This window comes from Astyanax mexicanus, chromosome 16 (genome assembly GCF_023375975.1).
Source record: "Astyanax mexicanus isolate ESR-SI-001 chromosome 16, AstMex3_surface, whole genome shotgun sequence".
Taxonomy (NCBI): domain Eukaryota; kingdom Metazoa; phylum Chordata; class Actinopteri; order Characiformes; family Acestrorhamphidae; genus Astyanax; species Astyanax mexicanus.
In genome coordinates, this window is record NC_064423.1 from 12,926,411 (window position 1) to 12,953,175 (window position 26,765).

At 39.8% G+C, this 26,765-nt stretch overlaps 1 protein-coding gene across 7 annotated transcripts in view; it reads right to left on the reverse strand.

Annotated features, from left to right (window-relative positions):
• Positions 1-26,765, reverse strand: part of furina (furin (paired basic amino acid cleaving enzyme) a) — a 183,124-nt gene that overhangs the window by 30,172 nt on the left and 126,187 nt on the right. For all 7 annotated transcript variants that reach the window (XM_022669588.2, XM_022669584.2, XM_022669590.2 and 4 more), the window contains exons 8-10: positions 15,436-15,608; positions 6,658-6,870; positions 119-219 (exon numbers count right to left, since the gene is read on the reverse strand). In XM_022669588.2, the coding sequence (XP_022525309.1) occupies positions 119-219; positions 6,658-6,870; positions 15,436-15,608 (487 nt within the window). The remainder of the gene's footprint in view (positions 1-118; positions 220-6,657; positions 6,871-15,435; positions 15,609-26,765) is intronic.

Sequence of the window (26,765 nt, forward strand, 5' to 3'; positions counted from 1 at the left end):
TGCTTATACAGTTAGTACAGAGTGTACAGTCCTGTATAGATCAGTTCACATATAGAAAGCAATATTAGCATAAAAGCGAACAGTACCTGTCCGGATATAATGGATGAGGCTGACTTACTTGGCCTCCAGCGCGAGGGCGATGATGCCTGCAGCCAGCGGTGCTGAGGCGGAGGTGCCTGTGTGAGAGTCTGTGCACTTCTGTCTGAGATCTGTAGTGATCTGGGGAAAGAAGAGGAGATAGAGCAGAGTTAGACAACTGTGGTTTACCCAGGTATGATCCACAATCCCTTACAGGCGGCTGTTAACACCCTGCATTAACATGCATTTCAGATTCATTGTTTTATATATATATATATATATATATATATATATATATATATATATATATATATATATATATATCTTTTTTATACCATGTATAAAAACTTCGACTTTGTACAGGAACTTGTTTTTACAAAAACAAAGTCCTTATATGGTGACAGTAGTAAAACAATAAAAATTATCCTTGCAATTTGGGATTTGAACCCACTTTACAGTGAATAAAATGAACTACTTTCAAACATAAAATTCAATGAGAATTGTTACCTGGACCATTTATCTGCCTGGACTGGCTGTAAAAACTTTTGAGTGGGATTCCCACCATCCTTTTTTTTTCAACTGATTAGAATGTTGTTATGGGCAGTATCTCTTAATAAGGCCAAAAGGTCAATGTTTTAAAAAATTATTATAATAATGTATTATCATGGTGCAGAAAAGCAGACATGTATTGTCCACTTACGAGTGGAGAGACACACAGTCCAAACTGCTGGAGGTCTAATGTGAAGTTTCCACAATCAGTGATGGTTTTGAGAGAGTTTTTAGTTTTAGAAAAATTTGAGACACTTTAGCAGGCTGTAGTGGTAAATTTCATAGTATCTGGCAACCTGTTTTGACTTATATATACAAAATATGGACTCTGTGGATTAGTTGGCTAATAATGACTGTGATTTACAGTTGACTGTTTATTTATACACTTTTTAGCTTTTGTCTTTTTTTTTAACAAATGAACAAATTAATTTGCTTATATATTTGTTTGGTGGCTATATTTATATATTATCTGTTTAGTTTGATAAGTTCAAGATTGATGCAGTGTAGCAAGGGGGATTAAGACTGGACTCTTCTCTTCCTGTTTATAAAGTTCTTGTGTATATCATATAAATAAAAATAAAATACTGTTTTTGAAGATCTATAATGTACTGCAAAACAAAATATCATGATACGGTACAGCATCATTTTCTTTCCATCCCTAAACCCAAAGGTACTATATAGATCATAGCATCATTCCAGAGAACCCAGTTTCACTGCTGCACAGCTCAATACTGGGGGCTTTATTTATACTCCTCTAGCCAACAGTTTCATGTTAATCTGCTTCAGAGAGTCCTATTCTATTGGCAATACTTCTGTACAGGGACTAGATGAGCTGTGTATGTGTGTGCATTTGCCCATCTGTGTCAGCAATCTGTGCAACTTAAACTGTTAACATTTTTTTTTTTACTAAAATACATTCTCAGAGTGATCAGACGAGATCTGATTTTGTTTTATTTTGTGCATAAAGACATAAAACATGACATATGTGACGGATTCTTATCAAGATGGCTCAGCTACGGGAGATTGTGAAGGGTTTTGAGGAACAGTGGGACGTTCCACAATACAGTGGAAGAGCAGATGGTCTGAACTCACTGTGTAACACAGAGTGTTAGCTGTGGTGCATAATGTTCCAGTAAATAAGCATTAGCGTGCCCAAATATACCAAAACACCATAAACTGATACCTACTTAAATATACACATACTGTACTGACATGCCACGTCATGCCTGATCTTTAATGTGTTAGCTTGGGAGACGGCTTGGTAACGTCCACTTCTGTATAAGTTGTGAGGTGCTATCTTGTGAGTGAGGTTGAGTATTGGCCAGTGTGCTCATGGGAAGGTGAAATTAATTACTGGAGATGGAGTGAGGACTCATAATGGGTGCCAGATGGATGAGATATTCCTTTTTTTTAAGGTGTGTGGACATTCATCCGTCCTTGGTAGACAGCGTACCAGGAATATGTCACAGAAGACATTTCCATCCACAGTGAACAGTGCACATTTAAAAACAGATTACAATACTGCTATCTAGTGGTCAGGGTTTAAAAATAACACTAACTGAAATGCTGACTGATGTTTTTATATTTTAAAATCTTAACAAACAAATCATAAATAATCTGTATTTTTCGCACTATAAAGCGCACCAGATTATAAGGAGCACTATTATTGAACGCCTATATTCCGGTCTAATTTTATTTGTAAGTCTAGTAAGGAACAGGAGTGTCTCCATGTTTCCATTCTAATTCAGCAGGTCTTGCCATTGGGGGGCGAGAGCTGTAAAGCTAAGCTAAGTAAACAAAATTGTCATTCTTAAAAAATAATCAAACAAGCTACACAGATCTCTCTCCTGAAAACTGTTTATTTGGGTGAGTAAAGCGAGATAAACTGGCAACCCATGGCGAGATATTCTAAGGGTTCGTCACACGTAGCTTGTTTTAACACAGGCTACAGTCCGATATACTCACCTCTGAATGGCGAAAAAGCTAGCACTTAGCGCAATCAACGTGTAATGCTTATGCTACTACAGCAGTGCTACCCGAAGTTAGCAGCAGTCTACAGGTCAATAATACTCCTCTCTTAACGGCAAAAGAGCTAGTGCTTAGCGCGATTATCGGATAATGCTAATGCTGCTCCAGCAGTGCTAGCCGAGGTAAGCAGCAGTCTACAGGTCAATAATACTCCCCTCTGAATGGCAAAATATTGCTAATATTGCTACAGTCTTGGTGCCAGAAAGCTAAACTGAAACTCCTGTATAACGCTGTACTTCAGTGAAGTGGCTTCACTGCTCTTTACAACCGGTAAAACTGGTAAAATTCATACATAGGGCACACCGGATTATAAAGCACACTCCCGATTTTTGGAAAATTAACAGATTTTAAGTGGGACTTATAATGTGAAACATACGGTACTAAGTTTATGAAATCTGGTATAATACTGCAATACAATGCAATACAATCTGAAAAGCTGTGGTAAAATCCCTCTGCTCTGGCTGTATCCCAAACATACAACAGTTTGTTCAGAGTTAAAATCTGACACATCCGTGATTAGCTTTCTTTTTTTTTTTCGTTTGTTAAGGGCTGACAGGCCGGCCTGATTAGCCCTCAGGTCTGAGAGAACACAGAGAGGAGTGGAGAGAGGACGTGATGACAGGGGTTAGGGAGTGGAAGAGGGTTTGGTGGTTGAAGGGTTGGGATGGGATGGGATGTCCTGGGATGTGCAGTGACTGAGACAGAGCTGCCTTGGCTGAGGCTAAGTGCCAAAAAAGGCCAAGCGTCTGTGTGTGAAAAACGTGACAGCTCGGAGAGGAGCGTGCAGCTATTCACTCTTCCTCATTCAAATAGGGCTTCAGTGTTCAGCGGGAGGAAGAAGATTGCCTGTCATGGTCCAAGCTGTCTAGAATCAGTCTCTAAAAATTAAAAAGTTTGAAATCTGACATAAAAAAAATGAGAGAAGTCCCAGGAAAACTTGCACTGGGTTTCCTTGCAGAGAAAAGCTCCAAAAAAATTAAAAAACGAAACAAAGTGCAAAGGAACAATGGAGCCGAACAGACACACTCAGATTGTAAATGTTTCAGATCACCTTCAAATGTAGTCTGGATCTAATTTGTAAAAAAAAAAAAAAAAAAAAAAAAAAAAAAATCTGATTTTGTGTGTCCACACTATCAAATATCAATCTGCAGGGGTGCCAAGTGGTCCAGCGGTCTAAAGTGCTGCCACAATGATCAGAAGGTCACTGGTTTGAATCCAGGTTATGCAGCTTGCCAACAGCTGCTGGAGCCCTGAGTGATCACAACCGGCCTTGCTCTCTCTGGGTGGGTAGATGTCGCTCTTTGCTCAATTTCCTTCGGGATCAATAAAGTATCTGTCTGTCTGTCTGTCTGTCTGTCTGTCTGTCTGTCTGTCTGTCTGTCTGTCTGTCTGTCTGTCTGTCTGTCTGTCTGTCTATCTATCTATCTATCTATCTATCTATCTATCTATCTTTTCCCTCATCACTCCAAAGGGAGATGTCAATCAGAACAAGGCATCTGTGAGCTGATGTATAGAAACTGAGTCGCTGCGCTTTCCTCTGAGCGTGCTGTGATGCTGCTCGACAGTGCTGATTTTTTATGTGTATCAGAGAAGACATGTGCTAGTCTTTACAGTACTTTACAGTTGAAGCATCACTAGAGATGGGGGATAAACAGCTGACTAGCAGCTGAATGGGTGGCTAAATTGGGGAGAATAAACAGGAGAAGATCTGAAATAAATATATATATACAGCTTGCATATCAGAGCTAATTTCATTAACAAAAACTATAAAGGAAAATATTTGTTGACAACCTATTTTTTATGATGAAAATGAGACAAGAACAAAAAAATGATAACTTTGACTTGATAACGAAGACTAAGATAAAATGTATTCCACTTTTCGTCAACGACTAAAAAATTACTGACAAACGCTGATTTTTTTTGTTTTTTTTTCTGAAAGGAAAAGTTTAGTTATGCTACGAAATATAACAAAACTATGTGTTTCACCACCAAGACATTTAGAAACAGGTAAGCTAATGTTATGATCAGATTTATGGAGGGCAGGTTTTGCTTATAAAATAGCTCCATTAGCTAGATAGTCACCAGTCTCTGGTCTAGTTTTAACATTATTTACTTGTCTGAAGGGAATCTGTGTGATAGATGTTCATTAGCTAATGTGTTTAGGTTAATTTGGCCACAAATCCCTTAAACACGAGACACAATTGATGTAGCTGTTTGATTTAATAAACATTAGCCATAAATAACCTTAAAATAGTAATAAAAAAAAGTTATTTTTGTTTGACTAAATTTTATCAGACTGAAACTAGACTAAAACTACTTATAACTAAATGACTAAAATGTGACTTAAGCAAAATCAAAATTACTTGAAAAAATGACCACTGCTGCATATGTAGCCAAGAAAAGCTAATACATTGATTTATACCAGCAATCTGAACATAGCAATATAATCTTTTTATAGAAGTAGGTGTGTTAAGTGTTTCACACCTGCACTTTTTTAGTCTGGTTTATTCCGAATCTGGTTCGTTTTCACTCTTTGTCATTCAAATAGGGCTTCACAGTCAGCAGGGGAAAAGAAGAATGGTCTGTCATTCTGTCAGGGTTCAGGCCACCTAGAAACAGCCCCTAAAAAATTCACTTCCACGAAAACTCGCTCTGGCCTCACGCACACAGAGAATTACTCCAACAAATGAAACCAAAAACAAGCGCGCAGGAATGACGGAGCAGAACAGCGAGCGCTGGAACAGTATGAGGTTACGGCTCTGACTCGAAACGCAGACTTTCAGTCATGTACAAAGCTCTGGCCTGCACGCCAGAGACAAAGCTGGATGGTCTGGAAAAGTGCTTTGGCAGCGGACACGCCGTTATGAAACACAATACAGACCCTGAGGGCGAACGCCTGCACCCTCCCTCCGACTGAGCGCCACACATCACATGCTTTCCTCATCGGCTCCCAGCGTGCCGCGGTCCACCCCGCAAACCCTGCGGGACACGCTGCTCTAGTACCGGCTGCGTTTTACTGAGCCTCAAAGCCAGGGCCTCTCTAACGCTGCCTCACAGTCCTTGAGTTACCGACATTACCATCCGACCTCGCTAAACCACGCAATTACATGTGGTTTCCATCACTAAAGCCTCAAAGAATGGTGTCAAAAAAACATAGTCATCAGCTATAGAACAACACGATGATTATTTTACAATACAAGCAATCCAACATGCCATGGTTATAGCCAAGAAGACTATAACCATGGTCTGGAATAAAGAAGCTGCACCCAAATATGAGGCGTGGCTTACTGAACTACTTAGTACATAGCATATGGAGAAGATCAGATATGAACATGAGGGGAAGCTTGCTGAATTTGGGAAGATTTTGAAACCCCCTTCTTGACCAACAAGACCAAACCAGCAATGCCTAAAAGAAAATGGGGGAAGGGTAATAAGTGAGTGGGAGGGTAGATGGGAAGACAGTTGCTTGTTGTATGCAAAGTTGTAAAATTTTAATAAAATATATATAAAAAAATGTTCATGTTCAGCTGGTTTTCTGTTTGTTTTAACTAATTGACTAATCTAAAAAATTATTATTAGATTAGGCGACTACCAAAATACTTATTAGTTGCAGCCCTACAGCCAAGCAGAAGCACACTGTATCAGTTGTTTGAAGTGAAATCAGGTGTGCTGCTAATTGTTTATATAATAAAATAAGAATAAAATCCTGCAGGTACACAGACTGTTCTATGCCATTTCTGAAAGAACCTTTTGCAGCATCAGTGTATGATATACACATACCTAAAAACCATACCTATTACAATGAGTACCCCATGCATGATGGTAGTGGCATACAACCTTTTACTGCTTCTACAAATAATACAAAATCAGCCTGACAGCTTCAGTGTAAAATGATTGCACACTTGTCTGATAAGCTACACCTGGGTTAAGTGGGAACAGTGTAAATCTGATTCACTGCTGTAAGGAATGAAAGAGCTGCTTGGAACGTTCAGGTGAACTCACAATCTGCTTCTCGTTTAGGCCTCCGCTGCTGTAGGTGGTGGCGAGGGTGGAGGAGCAGGCCTCGCTGTACCACGGCACGTTTCCGTACTGCGTGCTGCTGCTGATGGAGAGGGTGTAGATGCTGTTGGTGTAACCGTCACAGTTGCAGCTGTCCTTCTCCCGGCCGCCGTTACCCGACGCCCACACGAAGATGGAGCCGAGCCCACCACGACCCTGGATGGGGGATAAAGATAAATAAAGATAAATAAAAAGAAAGAGAGAAAGAGAAAGAGAAAGAAAATCAGTACCAATATTTTATTTGTTTTTCTATGTGTCTCTCTATGAAGCCCCTCTTTAGAGCCCCCCTAAGGATGACCACTGAGAATTGGCAGTGTACCATCAACATCTGGTTCTGAGTGAGTGTTTTAATACAGTCAAACATGCAGAGGAACTTTAAGACCACAGTAGAGTTTGAGGTAGGGCAGGGTGATATTGTTGTAAAACAATACTTAAACAATATTTAAACTTTTGATTATTTTATATAACAGTAACTTACTAATATCAACATAATTAAATAAATAATACAACATAAAAAGAACATAATGCCAGAAAAAAATCCAGAATATTTAGTGCATGCTTAAACATCAATCAAGCAGAACATTATCGGGGGTGCTGAGTGGTGCAGCGGTCTAAGCCTGGCCCCATTGATCGCGAGATCTCTGATTTGAATCCATGGTATCTGTGGTAGTTGCCATATTGTTGCTAGGCGGTTGCTAAGGTGTTGCTTAGGGAACCATGTCGGTTGCTATGTTGTTGGTTGCTGAGGTGTTGCTATGGTAGCCGTAGTAGTTGCTATATTGTTTGTAAATGGTTGCTATGGTGTTGCTATTATATCTGTCATGGTTGCTAAGGTGTTGCTACGGTATCTGTGGTGGTTGCAATGGTGTTTCCATGGTGCCTGATGGTTGCTAAGGTGTTGCTAGGTGGTTACTAAGATGCTGCTGTAGTACCAGTGGTAGTTGCTATATTGTTTCTAAGTGCTTTGCAAAGGTGTTGCTAGGTGCTTGCTAAGTATTGTATTTGCATAGATGTCCACAAAGAGTTCCTATATGTTAAGTAGAGCTGTGTTGTTATGGTATCTGTGGGGGTTGCTATTGTGCTGCTAAGTGGTTTGCGAAGGTGTTGCTTTGGTTTTGCTATGGTGCCCATGGTGGGTGCTTAAGTGATGCTAAGGGATCCGAGTTGGTTGCCATGTTTCTTAGTGGTGTTGCTAGGTGGTTACTTAGATGCTGTTATGGTATCCGTGGTAGTTACTATATTGATTCTAAGTGGTTGCTTAGGTGTTTCTAAGCAATGTATTTGCATATATTTGCATAAATGCTTTGCAACGCGCAACCATAATTGCAGAACTACAAAGAGTTCCTATAAGTTCAGTGGAGCTAAAAAAAAAAAAAAAATAAATAAATTATAAATGTGTTGGAAAAAAGGTGTTGGAGCAAAGAGCTGGTCATAAATGTTCAATTTAATTGGTGTAAACCATAGACTGTATATATCTGGACAGAGCATCGTCTCTCAAAAGTGAAGCCACCACAGGTCGGGCGCCCCCTGCTGTTCGGTTTCAGAAAGCTGTGTAACTCCACCCATTCCCATAGGTTTCAGTGGCAAAACAGACAACTTTCAATCACGTTTTTTTTCTAATATACTGTAATTCTACCTCCATTATTTAAATGCAGCAGCTAGTGTAACCTCTGCTTATACTGTCATTTTTTTATATCCCCACAGAATTCGTTTTTTAAAACGTTATTCAGCTCTATTTAAAAAGGTGTGGTTATTGTAAAAGGGCTGGTTATGGGCGGAACCAATAACAGAACGTCAGCTCCGCTCCGCCCCGCTCTGCAGTCTGTGACCACGAGGCAGCCCTCAGGGGCGGGGTTATTTAAATGAGTAGGCTGCTATCCACAGTCTTTCTCCCTCCTCTGGTCTCTACTGCGCAGAATCGGGTGTCAGGATCGGCAACATGGAGGAAGATTTTGGCTTCATTTTCATTGAATGAATGGGAACGGCAACACGACGTCCATCTTTTTTTACAGTCTCTGGTGTAAACTTTCAATATATAAAATTAAGATACAAAAATACCTTTCAAGCTTCATAATAAACAGCAAAACAAGCACAGAGCAGAAAAATGTTGTTGATTTTATTGTGTATGATATGATATGGCACAGCCCTAGCAGTTTCAGGACACTGATACAGTCTGAGCCGTACGCAGTTCTGAAACCCTGCCATCTTCAGCTCCCAGCTTCTCCTCAGGACACTTAAAAAAAAGAAAAAAAAAAAAGAAAAGGCAGCTATCTTGAGCTGAACAGCACGGCCGCCCGGTTTTAAACAGGACACTGTAGCACAATACCAGCATTCCCAGATCCATTAATCATGTCTTTTCATTTCCTTAAAAGACAATAGATTCAAAACTCCACTGGACATTTGTGGGCTACCTCCGCGCCGAACCGCTGTCCAAACCAATAAGAAAGACGGAGAGAAATTCATGCAGCACATTAGCGGGGCGTGTTTTAATATCCCACATGGCTTTCATTTTGACGCGCTCTCGCAGGGAAATGGCCAGCGGCGCCAATAATTCAGTTCAGATGCTGTTTGCTCATTACCTTTGATCATGCTTTGTTTGCGCAGCTCTACATCATACCTCCCATTCATAACAATAAGGCAATAAAACGTCTGCAGCAGAGCGAGCGAGGCAAGTGAGGAGCGCGCCGCTTAACAACAACAAAACAAAAAAAAAAGTCTCTAATGTCTAATGCGAGGCAAATTTCAGCACCTTCTTCAGAGATGAAGCTGCTCTGTCCGTGTACACACCTGCTGCAGCGCGGGCATCCACTCGCATGTGTTTGCACAGCCTGCAGCTCTGTTTGCTTTAGGATTTACTCTGCAACATAGATCTCATTTCCTGAAACAGATCTGACTGCTGGCACAGTGCAGCGCAGGCTGCGTGAGCTGGCCGGCGGAGAACGCTTGCGCAGGTTGGACTGAATGCCGGGAAAAAAAAAAAAAAAAGTTGGATCCGGCCACGCCAGAGCTCTTAAAGGAACGAGATGCAGCTGATGGAAATGGTAATGGCCCAATGGAGGACAATGAAAATCCAGACTACAAAAGTTGGACTAGCGTAGAGGAGGCCACCTGTAATGATGTTCAAACCGAATAAAGGGATTAGAATGAAGAAGGAAATACAACAAAGAAGCAAAAAAACAAAACAACAGCCTGGAGTTTGCAAAATTAAAAACAAGAACTTTCTTGGATTAGAAATTGTATTTGAATTTCAAAAGCTATTTTTTGGGGGGAACTTTTATTTGCATTGTGGGGAGAAGGTGATTACAGCAGTAAAGAGAGAAAAAATATATAATACAGAGAAGTAGAAATAGTGCATTACATAAGACCATGTTGCACCAAGGTTCCGGAAGAACGAAATTCTGAGTATCTGTACTCAGATTTAAAGATAATAAAAGCCTCTTGCCCCATTTCATATCACATCCCACAGAAATGAAAGAAAGGCCACTATAGGTCTTCAGCTTAATTTACAAGCTTATAACACCTCACAACTTATGGTATGACTTAACTCGCAAACTTAGGAGGATTAACATAGGTTTTCGAAAGTTTTTGGTCATATTTTGGCTCCGTTTTACATTTAGAGACGTGCTTTGAAGTGAGGAAGTGAGTTAGATAAATTAGTTTAATTAAAAATGTGATTGTTGCATTACATTCATAGCAGAACCTTTTACACAGAACATTCCAATCCCACAGGTAGAAGCATACCAGCCAGGTACCATCCAGAGAAAGTCCCGCTAGTGGGACAGTATCGCACCTGAAAAAGGGTTAAGTGTTTCTTCTTCCCACAGGTTTCAGGCAGAGCCTGATCAATAATTTCAATTTCTGGAATTGAACACATTTCACACGTATACCTGCTCTGCTGAAAACTGGATCGTACAGCTCCCGCAGGGACGCATGAGTAACACAGCTTCACACCGCCTCTCCCAGGCTTCAAAGCACCTTCCCGTTCCCATTATTTAACGCTAAAGCCTCTATGCAGACACAGGTGTCGTAATACTGTAGACGGATTAGTCTGAACACGGCGCGAATGCGAAGCTTGCGTCCCACAGATGAATGACCATTCACTGCACCTATAATTACACTCAATTAAAGTCTTTCCCAGTCTGCGCTGTGCTCATTAGTTAAAGCATAACAGCTATTTTGCTTCTTTGGAAGTCCTAACATGCACAGAGTGGCACCGCAGACAGCGGGGGGAAAGCCTCGGCTCTGCTGTCTGCCATTGTCTGCCGACTGGCCCCGGGCCAGCTTCGCTACTACTCCAGCAAGATGGCAGCGCGTGTGTGTGTGTGTATGTGTGTGTGTGAGCCCAAATTAATGCTGTTCTTCTCCTCTTCTTGTTATGGCGCCAACCCCGTGAAGCAATTCGGCATTAAGAAAGTATGTCTACACTGCACACGCTCCGCAAAATCTGCATAAAGATTTCTGTGTGAAAATCACCCTTTAATGTGACATTTGAATTAAACGAATGTCACTCTGGCTGCTAACTGCTAACACGACTGAAGGCTCTCGCAAACCGAGCGTGCTGGAACCCGATCGAGCAATCAGCCGAACCGAACCCGAACCACCCTCCTCCTCCGCCTTCCTTCTTCCTTTCTACACACTCCCCTGCACTAGCCCCCCTCTCTACACCCATACACCCAACACCACCACCCCCCAACCCTCCTCCAACCAACCCTCCTCTCCGACGCCGACTTCAAAGCAAATAAAAATAATAAATCTCACTCAGGGCATTCTGGACTGTACATTCCTGCCCTGGATAGATGCCTCCCCTGGTAACAGTTGGAGATTATGAGGCTCAGTGATGCATTTAGGAGCTAATTCAATTGAGCGATGGTCACCAGTCACAGTTGCTTAAGAGTATTTTCAGCTCGGAACGAGCTCTCGAACACGGCGCAGAGCTGGAAGTGCAGTCAGAGATTAAGAAAGGAACAGAATAAACACATTTTGAGAAGTGAGAATTTCGTGGTGATTAAGGACTGCAGCACTGGAGCTACGATATTAAATACAGGTAGAACAGGTCAGCCAGTGGTGCGGATTAAAAGGGGATCAGGGTCCCTAGACCCTCATCTTAAACACACACACAAGCACACAAAAATAATGCAATTTTTAGTTATGATGTCATGTCAATCACCTAAAAATATTTGTTTATAATTGTTTGAAATCACAACAATATTTTGTGATTAATTAAATTTTTTTTAATTAACTTTTTATTTTTAGGCATACCTATTTTTTCAGTTTTGCTGAATTTCAAATTCAAATATTATACAGCTCTGGAAAAAAAATAAGAGACCACTTCTTTGATTTTACCAAATTTGAAAACCTCTGGAATATAATCAAGAGAAAGATGTTTAAGAAAGTTATCCAAAAGCAGTGTGTAAGACTGGTGGTGGAAAACAAGATTTAAAAGATGCATAAAAACGGTGATTAAAAACCAGGGTTATTCCACCAAATATTGATTCCTGTACACTTTATGAATAAGAACTTGATTTCTTTGCATTATTTGAGGTCTGAAAGCTCTCTCTCTTTTTTTGTTATTTCAGCCATTTCTCATTTTCTGCAAATAAATGCTGTAAATGACAATATTTTTATTTGGAATTTGGGAGAAATGCTGTTCGAAGTTTATAGAATAAAACAACAATTTTCATTTTACTACAAACATATACATACAAATAGTAAAATCAGAGAAACTGATTTTTTCCAGAGCTGTATGTGCTGTATGAGTTCAACTGAGAGCTTTAATAAAGGAAAAAAAGCTATGTGTAGCTGCATATTCTAGTGTGTGTGTGTGTGTGTGTGTGTGTGTGTGTGAGAGAGAGAGAGAGAGAGAGAGAGAGAGAGAGAGAGAAAATCTGAGAATCTTTAGCACAGCAACATAGTAAACATAAAAATTAATTAATTAAAAATAAAATGTAGCCAATCAGTAGGCACTCATCATTGCATGGACCTCAAGGCTACAGCCTAATTAGCCTGTGCCTTATTCCACAGCAGTTACCCTGCCTGAACAAAATACACAATGCCACCAACACAGCTCAGAAGCTCAGACCTGTTGAAGCAAGATCTCTGATGACCAATATGAGCAGCAGATCCTTTAATTCCTGTGAGCTGTGAGGTGGAGCCTTCACGGGTCACATCATTGAGCTTTTAATGACTACGTTACTGACCTGCAAGACCTGCCTGATGTTCTAGGCCAATTTCTCTTCCTATTTCAGCTATTCCATGTCTGCTGTTTCCCTTTTCCTTATCGGAAAATCTAAGCTTATTGTAAATAAATGTTTGTCTCGTTTGACTTAAAAAGAAAACTTTTTTTTTTTTTTAAGAATTACAGTTTTGTAATTTGGGACCAAACTTTAGGCTCCTTTTTTTTTTTAGGTGGAAATGCACATAACAGTACAAAATCAGGTGTGGGGGTGCCAAATGGTCCAGAGGTCTAAAGCGCTGCCACTATGATGGTTTGAATCCTGGTCATGCAGCTTGCCATCAGCTGCTGGAGCCCTGAGACAGCACAATTGGATTTGCTCTCTCTGGGTGGGTAGATGGCGCTCTTTCCCCTCATCACTAATAGGCATCACTAATAGGCATCTGTCAGCTGACGTATTGCAACCCAGTCTCTGCGTTGTCCTTTGAGTGCGCTGTGATGCTATTTGGCAATGCTGCATCAGCAGCAGTTGGAAAAGAGGTAGTGGCCGATTTCACATGTATCGGAGGAGGCATGTGGCAATCTTGTGTTGCGGCATCACCAGTGATGGGGGATATACAGCTGATTGGCAGTTGAATTAGTGGGACAAAAAATAAATAAATAAATCAGGTGCTAAAACCAAAACAGAACTATATATGTTCTATTAGCACCTCTCCTGATTTTAAATCATTAAGCATTGATTAACTAAACCAGCTGTTAATCTGACGAGAACTATAGTAAATAATAATATTAAACTTCCAAGAAAGAGAGAGAGAGCTTTATTAACACAGTGATGTTAAACCAGGACCTTACTCATACACGTTATTAGTATTTATTAGTGCTTTACTGAACAAATTACCACCAACTGCCCACATAAGGAGCTGCTTAACTGTGTTTAATGAGCTTAATGTCCAGGGCCCACCTCAGGGAAGTCCAGTATTTACAGATTTAACCCATCTAACACCTAGTTTATCTAATCAGGGCTCCATTAAAGTAAATCCAGCGAGCTGTTGGTGGAGCTCACAGAGCACTGAGATCAGAACCCAAATCTGTGTTCTTCTAAAGGCTTATTTATGTAGCCCATCTGTTTCTCTGCATACTTTATTATCCTCCCTTTATCCTTTTCTTTAGTGGTCAGGAGTCCACAGGACCAGCACTGAGCGGGGATTATTTGGATTGTGGGTATTTTTTTTAGAAATAGAAAGTGTGTGTTGTTCTGGTGCGAGCATGAAACACTAACTAATGAAAAATTGTTTAAAACAATGCTCATAGCTTCCCTGAATTGTATTGTATATTGTATTGTATTTTTCACACTATAAGGTGCACCCTATTATAAAGCGCACCATTAATGAACATCTATTATCTGGTCTATTTTCATACATAAGACGCATATTAGGAGACATTATAAGAAACTTCTAATTCAGCAGGTTGACTAACTAAATTAAGTAAAGCTAAGCTTAGTAAACAAAACTGTAATTTATTTATTTATTTTTTTATTTTTTTTAAGTCAAACGAAGGCTGGATGTTAATCTACACAGATTTCTCTCCTGAAATAAAGCACTTCTGTTTATTTACACTAAGCTTAAAATTCCAGATTTTCACTAAGGCTAGAGCATAAGCATTAGCAGCTAACCGCTCCAGCAGTGCTAGCCAGGGATAGGAATAGGCTACAGGCCGATAATACTTCCCTCTAAACGGGGAAATAGCGAGAGCGGTTAGCGGTTAATGCTAATGCTGCCCCAGCAGTGCTAGCCAAAGTTAGGAGCAGACTACAAGCCGATAATACTCACCTCTGAACAAGGAAATAGCGAGAGCAGTTAGCGGTTAATGCTAATGCTACTCCAGCAGTGCTAGGCGACATTAGGAGCAGGCTTCAGGTCCATAATACTCCCCTCTGAACGGGGAAATAGCGAGAGCGGTTAGCAGTTAATGCTACTCCAGCAGTGCTAGCCGGGGATAGGAGCTGGCTACAGGGTGATTATACTCACCCCTGAACGGGGAAATAGCGAGCACGGTTAGCGGCTAATACTAATGCTACTCCAGCAGTGCTAGCCGGGGTTAGGAACAGGCTACAGGCCCATAATACTCCCCTCTGAACGGGAAAATAGCGAGAGCGATTAGCAAGTAATACTAATGCTACTCCAGCAGTGCTAGGTGAGGTTAGGAACAGGCTACAGGCCCATAATTCTCCCCTCTGAACAGGAAAATAGCGAGAGCGGTTAGAAGGTAATGCTAATGCTACTCCAGCCCTGGTGCTAAAAAAAAACTAAACTGACGTTCCTGTATAATGCTGCACTTTAGTAGAGTGGCTTTACTGCTACAACCTGACTGGTAAAATGTACGCATGTAAGGCGATTATAAGGCGCACTAAAGGATTTTAAATGCACCTTATAGTGTGAAAAATACAGTACATTTTCTGCAGCGAACATGGAATAATAAAACTACAAATATTACTACTACTACTAATAATAATAAAACAATGATAAGGATAATAACATGTATAAGCAAACCTCAGTCACTCCTCGTAGAAAGGCATCTTTGGCCAACTTGGCAGGTCCATCCACAGTCTTCCCATCATCCTCCGGTCCCCAGCTGGCACTGTAAATGTCAATGTGCTGAGGGTTGAGGCTGAGAGACTGAGCCTCCACAGCATCGGTCACCTCTCCGTCCAGCATGCGCACTCCTGTCCAAAAACACAACCGGTTAGTGTTTGAACAGTGGACTCACTTATTATACATTATAAACTGGATTTCAGCTGTGTTTATCTGATAGTGTTTATCTGATAAAGGCTTTAGAAGAGAAGATCTCGTTTCTAATTTTATAATGACAGATCAATTACACTTTAATCCATCATAAGATATTCACTGAAGATCTCACTGATATTTGCCTGTGGTTTTGCCTGCAGAGATTCCCACTGTGAAACCAGTAACAGTAAGCACCAGTCTGCCTTGTTCTCCAGTAACCTAGCAACAATCAGAAGCTTGATGTAGCACCTAATGGGTAACACCACCACCTTCACAGGGGTAGATTAGGCTTTGATTAACCTGCTGGGCAAGCACACCACACTACACCAATAAGAGCCACTGGGAAGAGTCTCAGGGATTAGTTATAAAAGGTACAAAGTTATAAATTACATTTAAGGAGACTTCAAAACAAGAACTAACATATTTTGTACTAAAAATCACATTTGTCAAGATCTGTGGGACTGTTTTGTTTATTTCATAAGAAATAAACTGTATTTGTGTCATTAATGTAAAAAAAGAAATACTTGTATCAGAAATTGGAAAAGAATCAATCAAATCTTAGACTTTCCTCATGACCTATCCCTCACTGGAATATACAATAAGTAGGGCTGTCAAATTGTTTAAAATAATTAAATAAAGTTAAATAATTAATTGCCTTCCTTGGCACCTTTGACCTGGCTCTCAGTTCCAGTCACCATAACATGAAAGTGTTGTTTTTATAATTTTAATTTCTAGTTTTTATCCCATTTTCTCCCAATTTACACAGCCAATTACCCAACCCACTCATTATGACTCCCCCTGTCACTAGTGATGCCCCAACACACCAGGAGGGTGAAGACTAGCACATGCCTCCTCCGATACATGTGAAGTCAGCAAACAACTCTTTTCGCTGAGTACCATCACAGCTTGCTCGGAGGAAAGCACAGCGACTCGGTTCCAATACACCAGCTCACAGATGTCTTGTGCTGATCGACATCACCCTTTGGAGTGATGTGGTGAGAGAGCGTCATCTACCCACCCAGAGAGAGCAAGGCCAATTGTGCTCTCTCAGGGCTCCAGTAGCTGATGGCAAGCTACATGAACAGGATTCGAACTAGCGATCTTCTGACTATAGTGGCAGCGCCTTATCTGCTGGAATATTTGGAGCCAGACAACATGAAGAAAGCGAAAGAAAACAGCTTTGCTGTACAGAGAAGAATTAGAGCCAAACTGAAAAAATCAAACACTACTATATAAACATGTAAATGCAATCCACAACAAAATGCATTGCTTTTCCTTACTAACATATAGAATATGTAGCAAAAGGAAATGTAAAACCACTATTACATTACATTTCACTGCACTTGATCTCATTATTAAAAAATAAAAAACAATAATTTAATTTTTCAAAACTGAATGCTGAATTTGTATTAAAATTGCACTTAAAATACAAAAAGCTCAACTGCATTGTATTGCACTGTATGCTGCTTTGAATGTTTAAAAGCAAATCACAATTCCCAGGATTGCATTTTGTCTAGGAGCACCACGGTGTTTGTGCAAAATGAAATGTAATTACTGTCCAATCAGAAGCCACCACTGAAATTGGGGCGGGGCTAAGGCACCAGTCAGAAGAGAGCACTCATAGCTGTATGTTTAACCAGAGAAAATGTTTTTGTGACAGGAAATAAACACTTTAATTCTATAAATGAAGGCTGGCACAGTTACAGACGCCTGCGTTGAGTAGATTTTAACACAGGCTCGGTTCTCACTCTGCCGGGTACGCTTTCTTCAGGGATTTGGTATGTTTGGTCCAATCAAAACAGGCAAACTCACCAAAAATGGATGAAAAGAACCAAACCCATTCACAGCATTCAACCCCCAGCATTTAAATGTAGCAGTTCTCGCTAACAGATTGGTGGTTAGTTCACCAGTTTTTGTGTATACCCTGTCTAAAATCTTATAAATATCACTACTAGAACTGTGGTTACAGTCACAGGGGGGGGGACTCTGGCACTGCAATGCTGCTATTCATACTTGCTTACATGCTTAAGACCACAGCACCCTCTCGTGTGTTCCTGAATAAATCTAATCAATTCTAACACTCTCAAAATAACGGAATTGATACCACCTACCAACTGATGCTCCTCTATAAGCTGTGGTGCTGCGCTGTCATGACAGATAAAGTAACGCACAATTTTGTGGGTAGACTCCAAATTTAATATGGCAGCTCTCACCACACATCTATACTGCACTCCAAGAGTGTTTTCACTCCGGAACTTTTAGCCTGGTTAAATCGGACCGTGAATTCTGGTTCGTTTTTTCACGCTTGGAACGATTTGTTTCTGCAGGTGTTAACATCGTAATTGCACTATTAGATGTGAACTAAAACACCTGCACTGACATCTTTAAGGAGCGGATGATATTAGTCCAGTTCCAGATAAATACTGGATCATTTTAAACCAACCAAAGTCATGAGTTAAACTGCTCCCATAACTTAATTCCAAAGTATTAAATATTACAATATTACAAATGTTAAAACTGCACAGAAATACAGCTCCGGAAAAAAATTAAGAGAGACCACTTCAGCTTTTTATTCTATAAACTACAGACAACATTTCTCCCAAATTTCACAAGAAAATATTGTTATTTAAAGCATTTATTTGCAGAGAATTAGAAATGGGCTTTCAGATCTTAACCAATGCAAAGAAAACAAGTTCATATTCATAAAGTTCAGAAATCAATATTTGGTGGAATAACCCTGGTTTTTAATCACAGTTTCATGCACCTTGACATGTTCTCCTCCACCAGTCTTACACACTGCTTTTGGATAACTTTATGCCTGCACTTCTGGTGCAAAGATTTAAGCAGTTCAGCTTGGTTTGATGGCTTGTGATCATCCATCTTCCTCTTCATTATATTCCAGAGGATTTCAAAATGGTAAAAATCAAAGAAACTCATAATTTTTAAGTGGTCTCTATTTTTTTTCAAGAGCTGTATATACTAGTCCTTTCCTGTATTTACTTTCGTGCTCCTGCACAAACAGGTTTGACCCATAAGCAGACAGTGTTCTTTTGTGGTTTGCTGTGATGCTAGTTTGTTGTTATGATAGTGGTTATGATTTAATAAACTGCATTATATTGCAATAGTGTAAGCAAGGCCATATATTGCAAACTGAAGCACACATCTCATGCATAAAACCTGGGTTAGTGGTGTGCCATATCGTATCACGCACAGTAGTATCGTCAGGATTTTTGAATATCGTTATTGCACAATTTCCCTGTAATATTGTGATATTATTTTATAGGCATTAGATTATAACTTTTTTTTAGATGTTTGTAGCAAATGGAAAATACAGACTGTTCTCACTTCCTATTAAATATCTACTAGATACAGATAATATCTATTCTGTATCATTTATTTGACTTCAATCCTGGATATATGGAGTTGAATAATTGATAGTTGGATTGTTTTGATCCACGTCTGAGTACAATTACTGTTTTCAGACCTGCCCAAATAAACAACACCAAACCAGACCAATACAGAGTTTGGCCAAAAAGTGCTGGTGTGAAAATGCCCTAAAGAGCTTTTCACTTTCACAAGTGTTGCATCTCTGGCATTACTCCAAGCATTAAAAAAAAAAAAATACGTAAAAGCTCTTAATGTTTACTAAAAACTAAAGCTCACAATTAAATCTAGTTTTGCATTTATAAAAACTGTCTGCCACACAAAGGCACTGATCTATGGTCTACTTTAGCTTTTCATATCCACACAAATATGGTTTGGGATTAAAGATAAGAGGGTTGACCCCCGGAGAGATCAGATTATCATTTTAATTCCCACAGAAAGAAAGAGCCACAAAAAGAAGAGAACAAAGAATCAGAGAAAGATCGGGTTTCTCTTCCGTTTCTGGCGTTTTCAGTGACTGAGACAAAGCCGAGGCCTCCGGTGCTATTGAAACAGGTTAGGGATACAGGTCACGGCCATAAACTTTTACGGATAAAGTTGCCAACACAATGTGTACAGCCCTTGGGGGAAGACCGAGCGAGACATTAAAATCACCTAAACGAGAAAGCACCGCGTTCTGTGTGCACAGCTGGATGAGACAATGTTCCAGACTGAGACTTTACCCTAACTCCGAGGGCTTTAAACGACTGCGGCACACTGCAATAAGACATCAGAAGAGATATAGAGCGGAATATAAAGTAAAAAAAGAAGAACAAGAGGAGGAAGACGGTAACTCCAACTCAGCAACTCAGCTCAGTCGAGTTCATTCGGAGATGACAGTCCTCTGCTCTCCCCAGCGGTGCCAGGCTCTTTTATAAAAGCTGAACAATGGCCGACTATCAGTTTCCACTTCTCTGTACAAAGCGAACGTTAACACCTAAAGAGACGAGGCATGAGGAGGAGAGACCCCTCAGGACAGGAATGTCAATTGTGTTTGAGTTATTGCTATTGATTTGGGATCAAATATGTGCTGTTCTGATGCCCAAGGGCAGAAACCTTATACAGCCGGATTGATCCGAGAGCTGAAATCAGGTGGAGGAAAGCTGGGAAATCTATGGTAGACATCTTCACAACAACATGGCTTTGACGCACACTGGGTGAAACTGTTCTCAATACAGCAACCAAACAGACTTTATCCAAACTGCCAAGCACTTCCGAGATTTCCAGCATTTACAGGAAAGTTTTGCAAATTGTTTTTTCACTCTTAAAAATTTCAGATCATCAAACTAATTGAAATAATAGCCCAGTACAACACAAGTCTACACAAAATGCAGTTTTTAAATGACTCTCTTCTTTATTAAGGAAAAAAATAATAATTAAACCTACATGGGCCTATTAGGAAAAACGATTTGGCCCCTAAACCTAATAATAACTGGTTCTTCCACCCTCATCAGCAACAACTGCAATCAAGCACTTAAGCAGTAACTTGCAATGAGTCTATCCACAACGCTGTGGAGGAATTTTGTTCCACTCATCTTCCTCTAGAATTCTTGTAATTTCACCACATTGGAGGAGTAGACAAGAGTAAAGTGTCTCTTCACAGAATCGCAATAGGATCCTAGTCAGGAATTTGACTAGGCCCTTCCATTCAGCCATTCAGAGGTGGACTTGCTGGTGTGTTTTGGATCATTGTCCTGCTGCAGAACCCAAGTTCATTTCAGCTTGAGGTCACGAACAGATAGTCAGACATTCTCCTTCAGGATTTTTCAGTAGACAGCAGAATTCATGGTTACACTCATTACAGCAAGTCTTTCAGGTCCTGAAGCAGCAAAACAGCCCCAGACCATCACACTACCACCACCATGTTTTACTGTAGGTATGATGTTCTTTTTCTGAAATGCGGTGTTACTTTTATACCAGATGTAATGTAGGAACACACCTTCCAAAAAGTTCAATATTAACACACACACACACACACACACACACACGCGTATCTTTAAATATATATCGTCGCTGTCCAATGAAAAACACTTCTCTCCAAAACAGAAACTTTACAGGAGAGAGAAAAAAACTTGTAGACTTTCAATGGAAGTCGATGTAAAATAAGTTTATGTCAGGTCATTTTGAAGAGTTTCTATTGGTCCGTTCATCAATAAATTTTGGCTCAGTGTAAGGGACAAGTTGTCTGTTCAAATTATGTAGTAAACTAAAAATACACAAAAGTGGAGATAAGTGTTTTTCATAGGACAGCGACCATATATATTATAATCACCATATTTAAAGATATTTTCACAATACAAATTATTTACTGCCATATTTTTACATAAATGCATCAGTGGCAGAAGTAAGGGCAGATTCTTATAACAACTTTAAATACTTAATAATTGACATTATACACAATATGCTCAGAAAAGTGTATACTGCTTCACAATTACATAATTTATGGGTGAAAAAAAAATCCTAAAAAGGGGTTGCTTATTCAAATCAAACTCTATAAATAAATAAATAAATAAATAAATAAATAAGGATCTACTTTATCAGTCTGGACCCACCAAGTTTGGACAATGTTTTAATGTTTTTGTACATTGTAAATTAATACCGAAGTAATTTCCTGCGGCATTCCTGATGAGAGCCAGTTTCATCAAAACATTTTTGATGGTCTTTGTGAGGATATCTTCAGAGTTCTTGAATTGTTTTTGCATTGACTGACTTTCATTTCCTTATTAGTTGAGTAATTCTTGCCATAATATGGATTAGACAATTACTCAAAAATAGGACTATTCACTGTATAACAACTCTAACTGTTCACAACTTTACAACTGATGCTCTCAAACACATTAAGAGGCAAGAAATTCAAGTAATTAACTCTCGACAAAGCCATTCCAGGTGACTCTACCTCATGATGTTGACTGAGAAAATCCAGCCAAGATGTCAAAAATTCTAAGCTGGCATCTAAGCAAGTGGTGCTACTTTGAATAATGTAAAATATAAAAAATTCTGGTTAATTTAACACCTTTTTGTTGACTAAATAATTCCATATATATTTTTTTAATAGTTTAAATGACTTCAGTATTGTCCAGTGTGTCCAAATTGTTACTGGATACTGAATGTTCAGGGTGTATGTTAAGTATAAAGTGTGATGATTAGAGTTTGCTGTTATTTACACTGTTACTGCAATGCAATGTGTCATTTCAGCTCGATAATGTGAACATAGTGTAAATACCCTTTGAGACGCATCATAGGGTTCAGTTTGTTCTGCAACATCCACGGCTACCACATCATTCCAACCTGCAGCTAAAACAGGGCTACCAGCCAGATCCTGTCTCTACATTCCAAACGACTAAGTCTCTCTCAAGGTCATCAAGAATCCTGGCCGTGTTCAATCATTCCTTAACGGTAAATGAACAATGCATGACGGAGGAACGGTGCAGGATTTTCTCCTCATGCAAATCTCACATCTAACCCGTCCTCTGCAGGATCCGTCCACAGGAAGGTTTTGCCTCACGCTTGTGTCAGATCTGTTCCCAAGCTCTTTTCCAACAGTGGATTTTCCTCTTCTCCAACTCCTTCCAGGCCAATATGTTGGGCTAATGAGCGCTGGCAGCGGAGTATGCTCTGTACACTGTGTCTAAACTGGAGCATGGCCCTCTGCTGCTTGCGAGGCATCCCTTAACAGAAGGCAGATTTGGGCAGGCTGAGCCGTGGCTGTGGGTCAGCTTTCCAAAGCAGTCCTTCTGTTCTTCCTCACTTCCTTTCTTCACGTTGCCCTTTCTTTCTTTCTTTCTTTTCCTGTTCCTCTCAAAAAGGGCTCAACAAACAAGGGATGCACTGAATATTTGCCAAAAATGGCAAAAAAAAGCTGAACTGATACAGAACAATTATATACAGCTCTGGAAAAAATTAAGAGACCACTTCAGAGTCTGAATCAGTTTCTCTGAGTAAAATAAACATTGATGTTTTATTCTATAAACTACAGACAATATTTCTCCCAAATTCCAAATAAAAATATTGTTTAGAGCATTTATTTGCAGAAAATAATAAATGGCTGAAATAACAAAAAAGGTGCAGTGCTTTCAGACCTCAAATAATGCAAAGAAACAAAAGAAAGTCTTGAGAATTCAGAAATCAATATCAGTTTTCATGCATCTTGGCATGTTCTCCTCCACTAGTCTTGCACACTGCCTTTCTGCCACTGCTGGTGCAAAAATTCAAGAAGTTCTTCCTCTTGATTATATTCCAGAGGTTTTCAATTTGGTAAAATCAAAGAAACTCATCATTTTAAGTGATCTAATTTTTTATTTCAGAGCTGTATTTATTTTAAGTCATACTGTCTTCCTCTGGCCCCACTGCACCTTTTCGAACAGTGTGCTCGGAGGAAAGCGCAGCGACTCAGTTCTGATACATCAGCTCACAGACGTCTTGTGCTGACCAACATCACCCAGCAGCTGATGCCAAGCTGCATGACCAGGATTCGAGCCAATCAGCAATCTCCCAATCATAGTTGCAGAATTTTATACTGCTGAACCGCCCAGAATCCGCAGTTTTTACATTCTACTCATGTAAATTACATAAAGCTCTGCATTCAGCACCACTTATTATGCGTCACACAAGTTCACAAACCACATACAAGCTGTACAGGGTTAGGATAATAACGTTAGCTGAGCTAGCTCAGCCTTTTACTGTGTAAAACTCAATCACGTGTGACTTAAGTAGAAGTAATGAGGTAAATCTATGACTGGAATAGCACTTCTAAAGTAAACTTATGATTAGAATAGCACTGTTAAAAAGGGGCTAAGAGTTTCACCAATTTCCTTGGTGGGTCTTTGGTCAATTATTTCATTTTGTTTGGTTTTGGCCAAACATTTTCATTTGTTTCATTGGCTTTAAAGTTATGGCTAATTAACTTTTAACTAAACATAATTAAACACCAATTGTCTCATTGGGTATTCAGTCTCTGGCCAAATGTTTCATTTTGTTCAGTTTTGGTCAAACATTTTCAGTGATAAATTGGTTTTAAAGTTATGGCTAATCAGTACAGATGTTTTCAATGTGTTTCATATTTAGCCCCCTCTGATTAAACACCAATTATCTTGCTGGGTATTTAGTCTTTGGCCACATTTTTTCATTGGTTTCATCACTGCAGATGTGTTTGCTGTGTTCCATCTTTAGCTCCAATGAATAATCATTGCTAAACACCAATTTTCTCATTCAGTCTTCAGTATTTTGTCAACTATTTCATTTTGTTTGGTTTTGGCTCAACATTTTTGTTGGTTTCATTGGTTTTAAGATGTGTTTCATCTTTAGCTCTGTTTAATAATCATTAAACACCAATTTTCTTCTTCAGTATTCAGTCTTTGGCCAACTGCTTCATTTTATGTGGTTTAGGATATTTTTTTTAATTTGTGCATCTTCTGTAAAAGCTTATTAAGGCAGGTTTTACCCTCTGGATGCAAACTGAAGCCAAGCGCCACACGGGCTGCTCAGCTTCCACTGCCTTTTATATTTCACTGAAGATGTTGTGTTTTATGGGAACGAGGCTGGGGTGGATAATTAAGCTGGAGCTGGGATGCTTGAGCAGTGCAATAAGAGCATGGAGCTGTACGGGTGAGCGAGCAGAAGAGAAAAGAACGTATGTAGAAGCTTCAAAAAACGGGGAAAATAAAACGACTCCATGACCTAAAAAGATTCAAAGGAGGATGGCCCAAAATACTCCCCCCGATGGTCTATGGGGAGAAAATGATTGCCAACAGTCTCAACTGGGACATTAGAGGAGGATATTACAGGGCAGCAGCAAGAGGGAGAAAAGTGACAGCAAGCTTTTTCCAACCAGTGAGGGCAGCAGGAGACTCAGAAGACTGAGCATGGGCTTCAAAGCTGCTCTGAAAAGCTGAGAGTGTGGATGAAGCTTTCACACAAGTTCTGTAGTCTTGATTGTGAGATATTTAAGGTACAGTGGTCAGGTTTCAACCTAGAGACAAAAGGATCATAACTGCAGACAGTTGGCATCTATCACTAGTGTTAGTCTCCTACTTTTAAAGTCAGAATATGAAGTTCTCTGCTTTAAGTTTAGTATGTTCACACAACAGGTAAAAGCCCAAATCCGATCAGACCAGATCAGATCAGATCGGTTGTTTGTGTGGGTGTGTAAACAACAAAAACACATTGAATATGGTATTATCAATTTTGATTTGGGCCACTTCAAGAAAATCTGGGGCAATGCAGCTATTGATAGATCTGTATTAATTTGTATTTTTTATGTCAAAGAGAAGAAAAGAAAAAGGTGAGGAAAATGGTCGTAAGTAGACAGTAAAATTGCCCAACAGCTGTAGATAAGGGTTTCATTGGCGGGATAAAAAAAGAAAAATTAGACTGACATCTCCAATAACATAAAAAGACTCATGTCGCAACTGCTCAGTGTTTCTAATGAGATTGCCAAACGCTGGCACCGGACACTGCTGTAGTGATGGAGAAAAATAAAAAGCTTAATATCAATGTTCATAGAAAGAATGTAATCCACTTTTACTTCAATGGTATAAAAACAAATTGCTGTACCCACTTACTTATATATATATAAGCGGAATCCACGCCATGGTTCCACATGGAACGTTTACAAACTGGGCTGGGAGCAGTTTTTTCAGCATTTCAGATGTTGGAAGTTGCTGTTATTGAATTAGCTCCATCAAATAAGTTTGGTCGCTGGTAATAATAGTGTGATGTTATTGGCGTTGTATGAGTACAGTCCCCAGTATTCCTAGTATGATTTAGTGTCTTTCCAAAAATCCGGTTACCGGCATTTAATCGCGATGTTAGTGGTGTTTGATGAGTACAGTCGCCAGCATTCATAGCATGGTGTTAGTCGCATTGGATGAGTCCAGTCACAGGCATTTTTTGTGCGCACTATATAGTGTTTATTGGAACCAGTACTGTGGGATAAGTACAGTTGTCTGCATTTCTAGCATGGTGTTAGAGGTGTTGGATGACTCCAGCAGGTGTTAGTTCGGTTTGAACGAGTCCAGTCCTTAACATTTATAGCGAGATGTTAGTGACGTTGGATGAGTCCAATCGTGGGCATTTATAGCATGGTGTTGTTAGTACTGTTGGATTAGTTCAGTCTTCACTATTTCTAATGTAGGATGAGCTGGGGCGCTGACATTGCTACTTGTAGACTATGGCGTCACACCAATGTCAAAAGTCGGAGGGGGCAAAAATACCAGATGGAAAAAAAATTAACCAGCGTGTTTTAACATTTTGCATCTTAAAATTAACTTCTTGAGTGCGCAAATGTGAAACGAGCAAGCAAAAGAAGGGGACTTGTGTGCGCTGAAGAAAATATCGCTCTCAAGCTTCATTTTTCTCCTTTCGGGTGTTTATTTTCCTCTCGAATTTACAGTTGTGCTCGCGCTCTATGCAAATTACCTCCTCCGGCTGTTGTTAATAGGCGGTCCGCCAATAGCATTCGCTAAGGGAGGTGACCCTGAGCCCGCCCCCAAACTGTCAAAACCACCCCTTTCGAAAGTCGAACGCAAAAGCCTCGCTCGAGCAAAAACAAAAGTCGCAGGTAATTCGCATGGCACGCGAAGAAAACTGTGAATTCAAGTGAAAATGAAACTTAAGAGAGATATTTTGTTCAGTGTGCACACAATTCCCTTTTTTTGCTCACAAGCTTTACATTT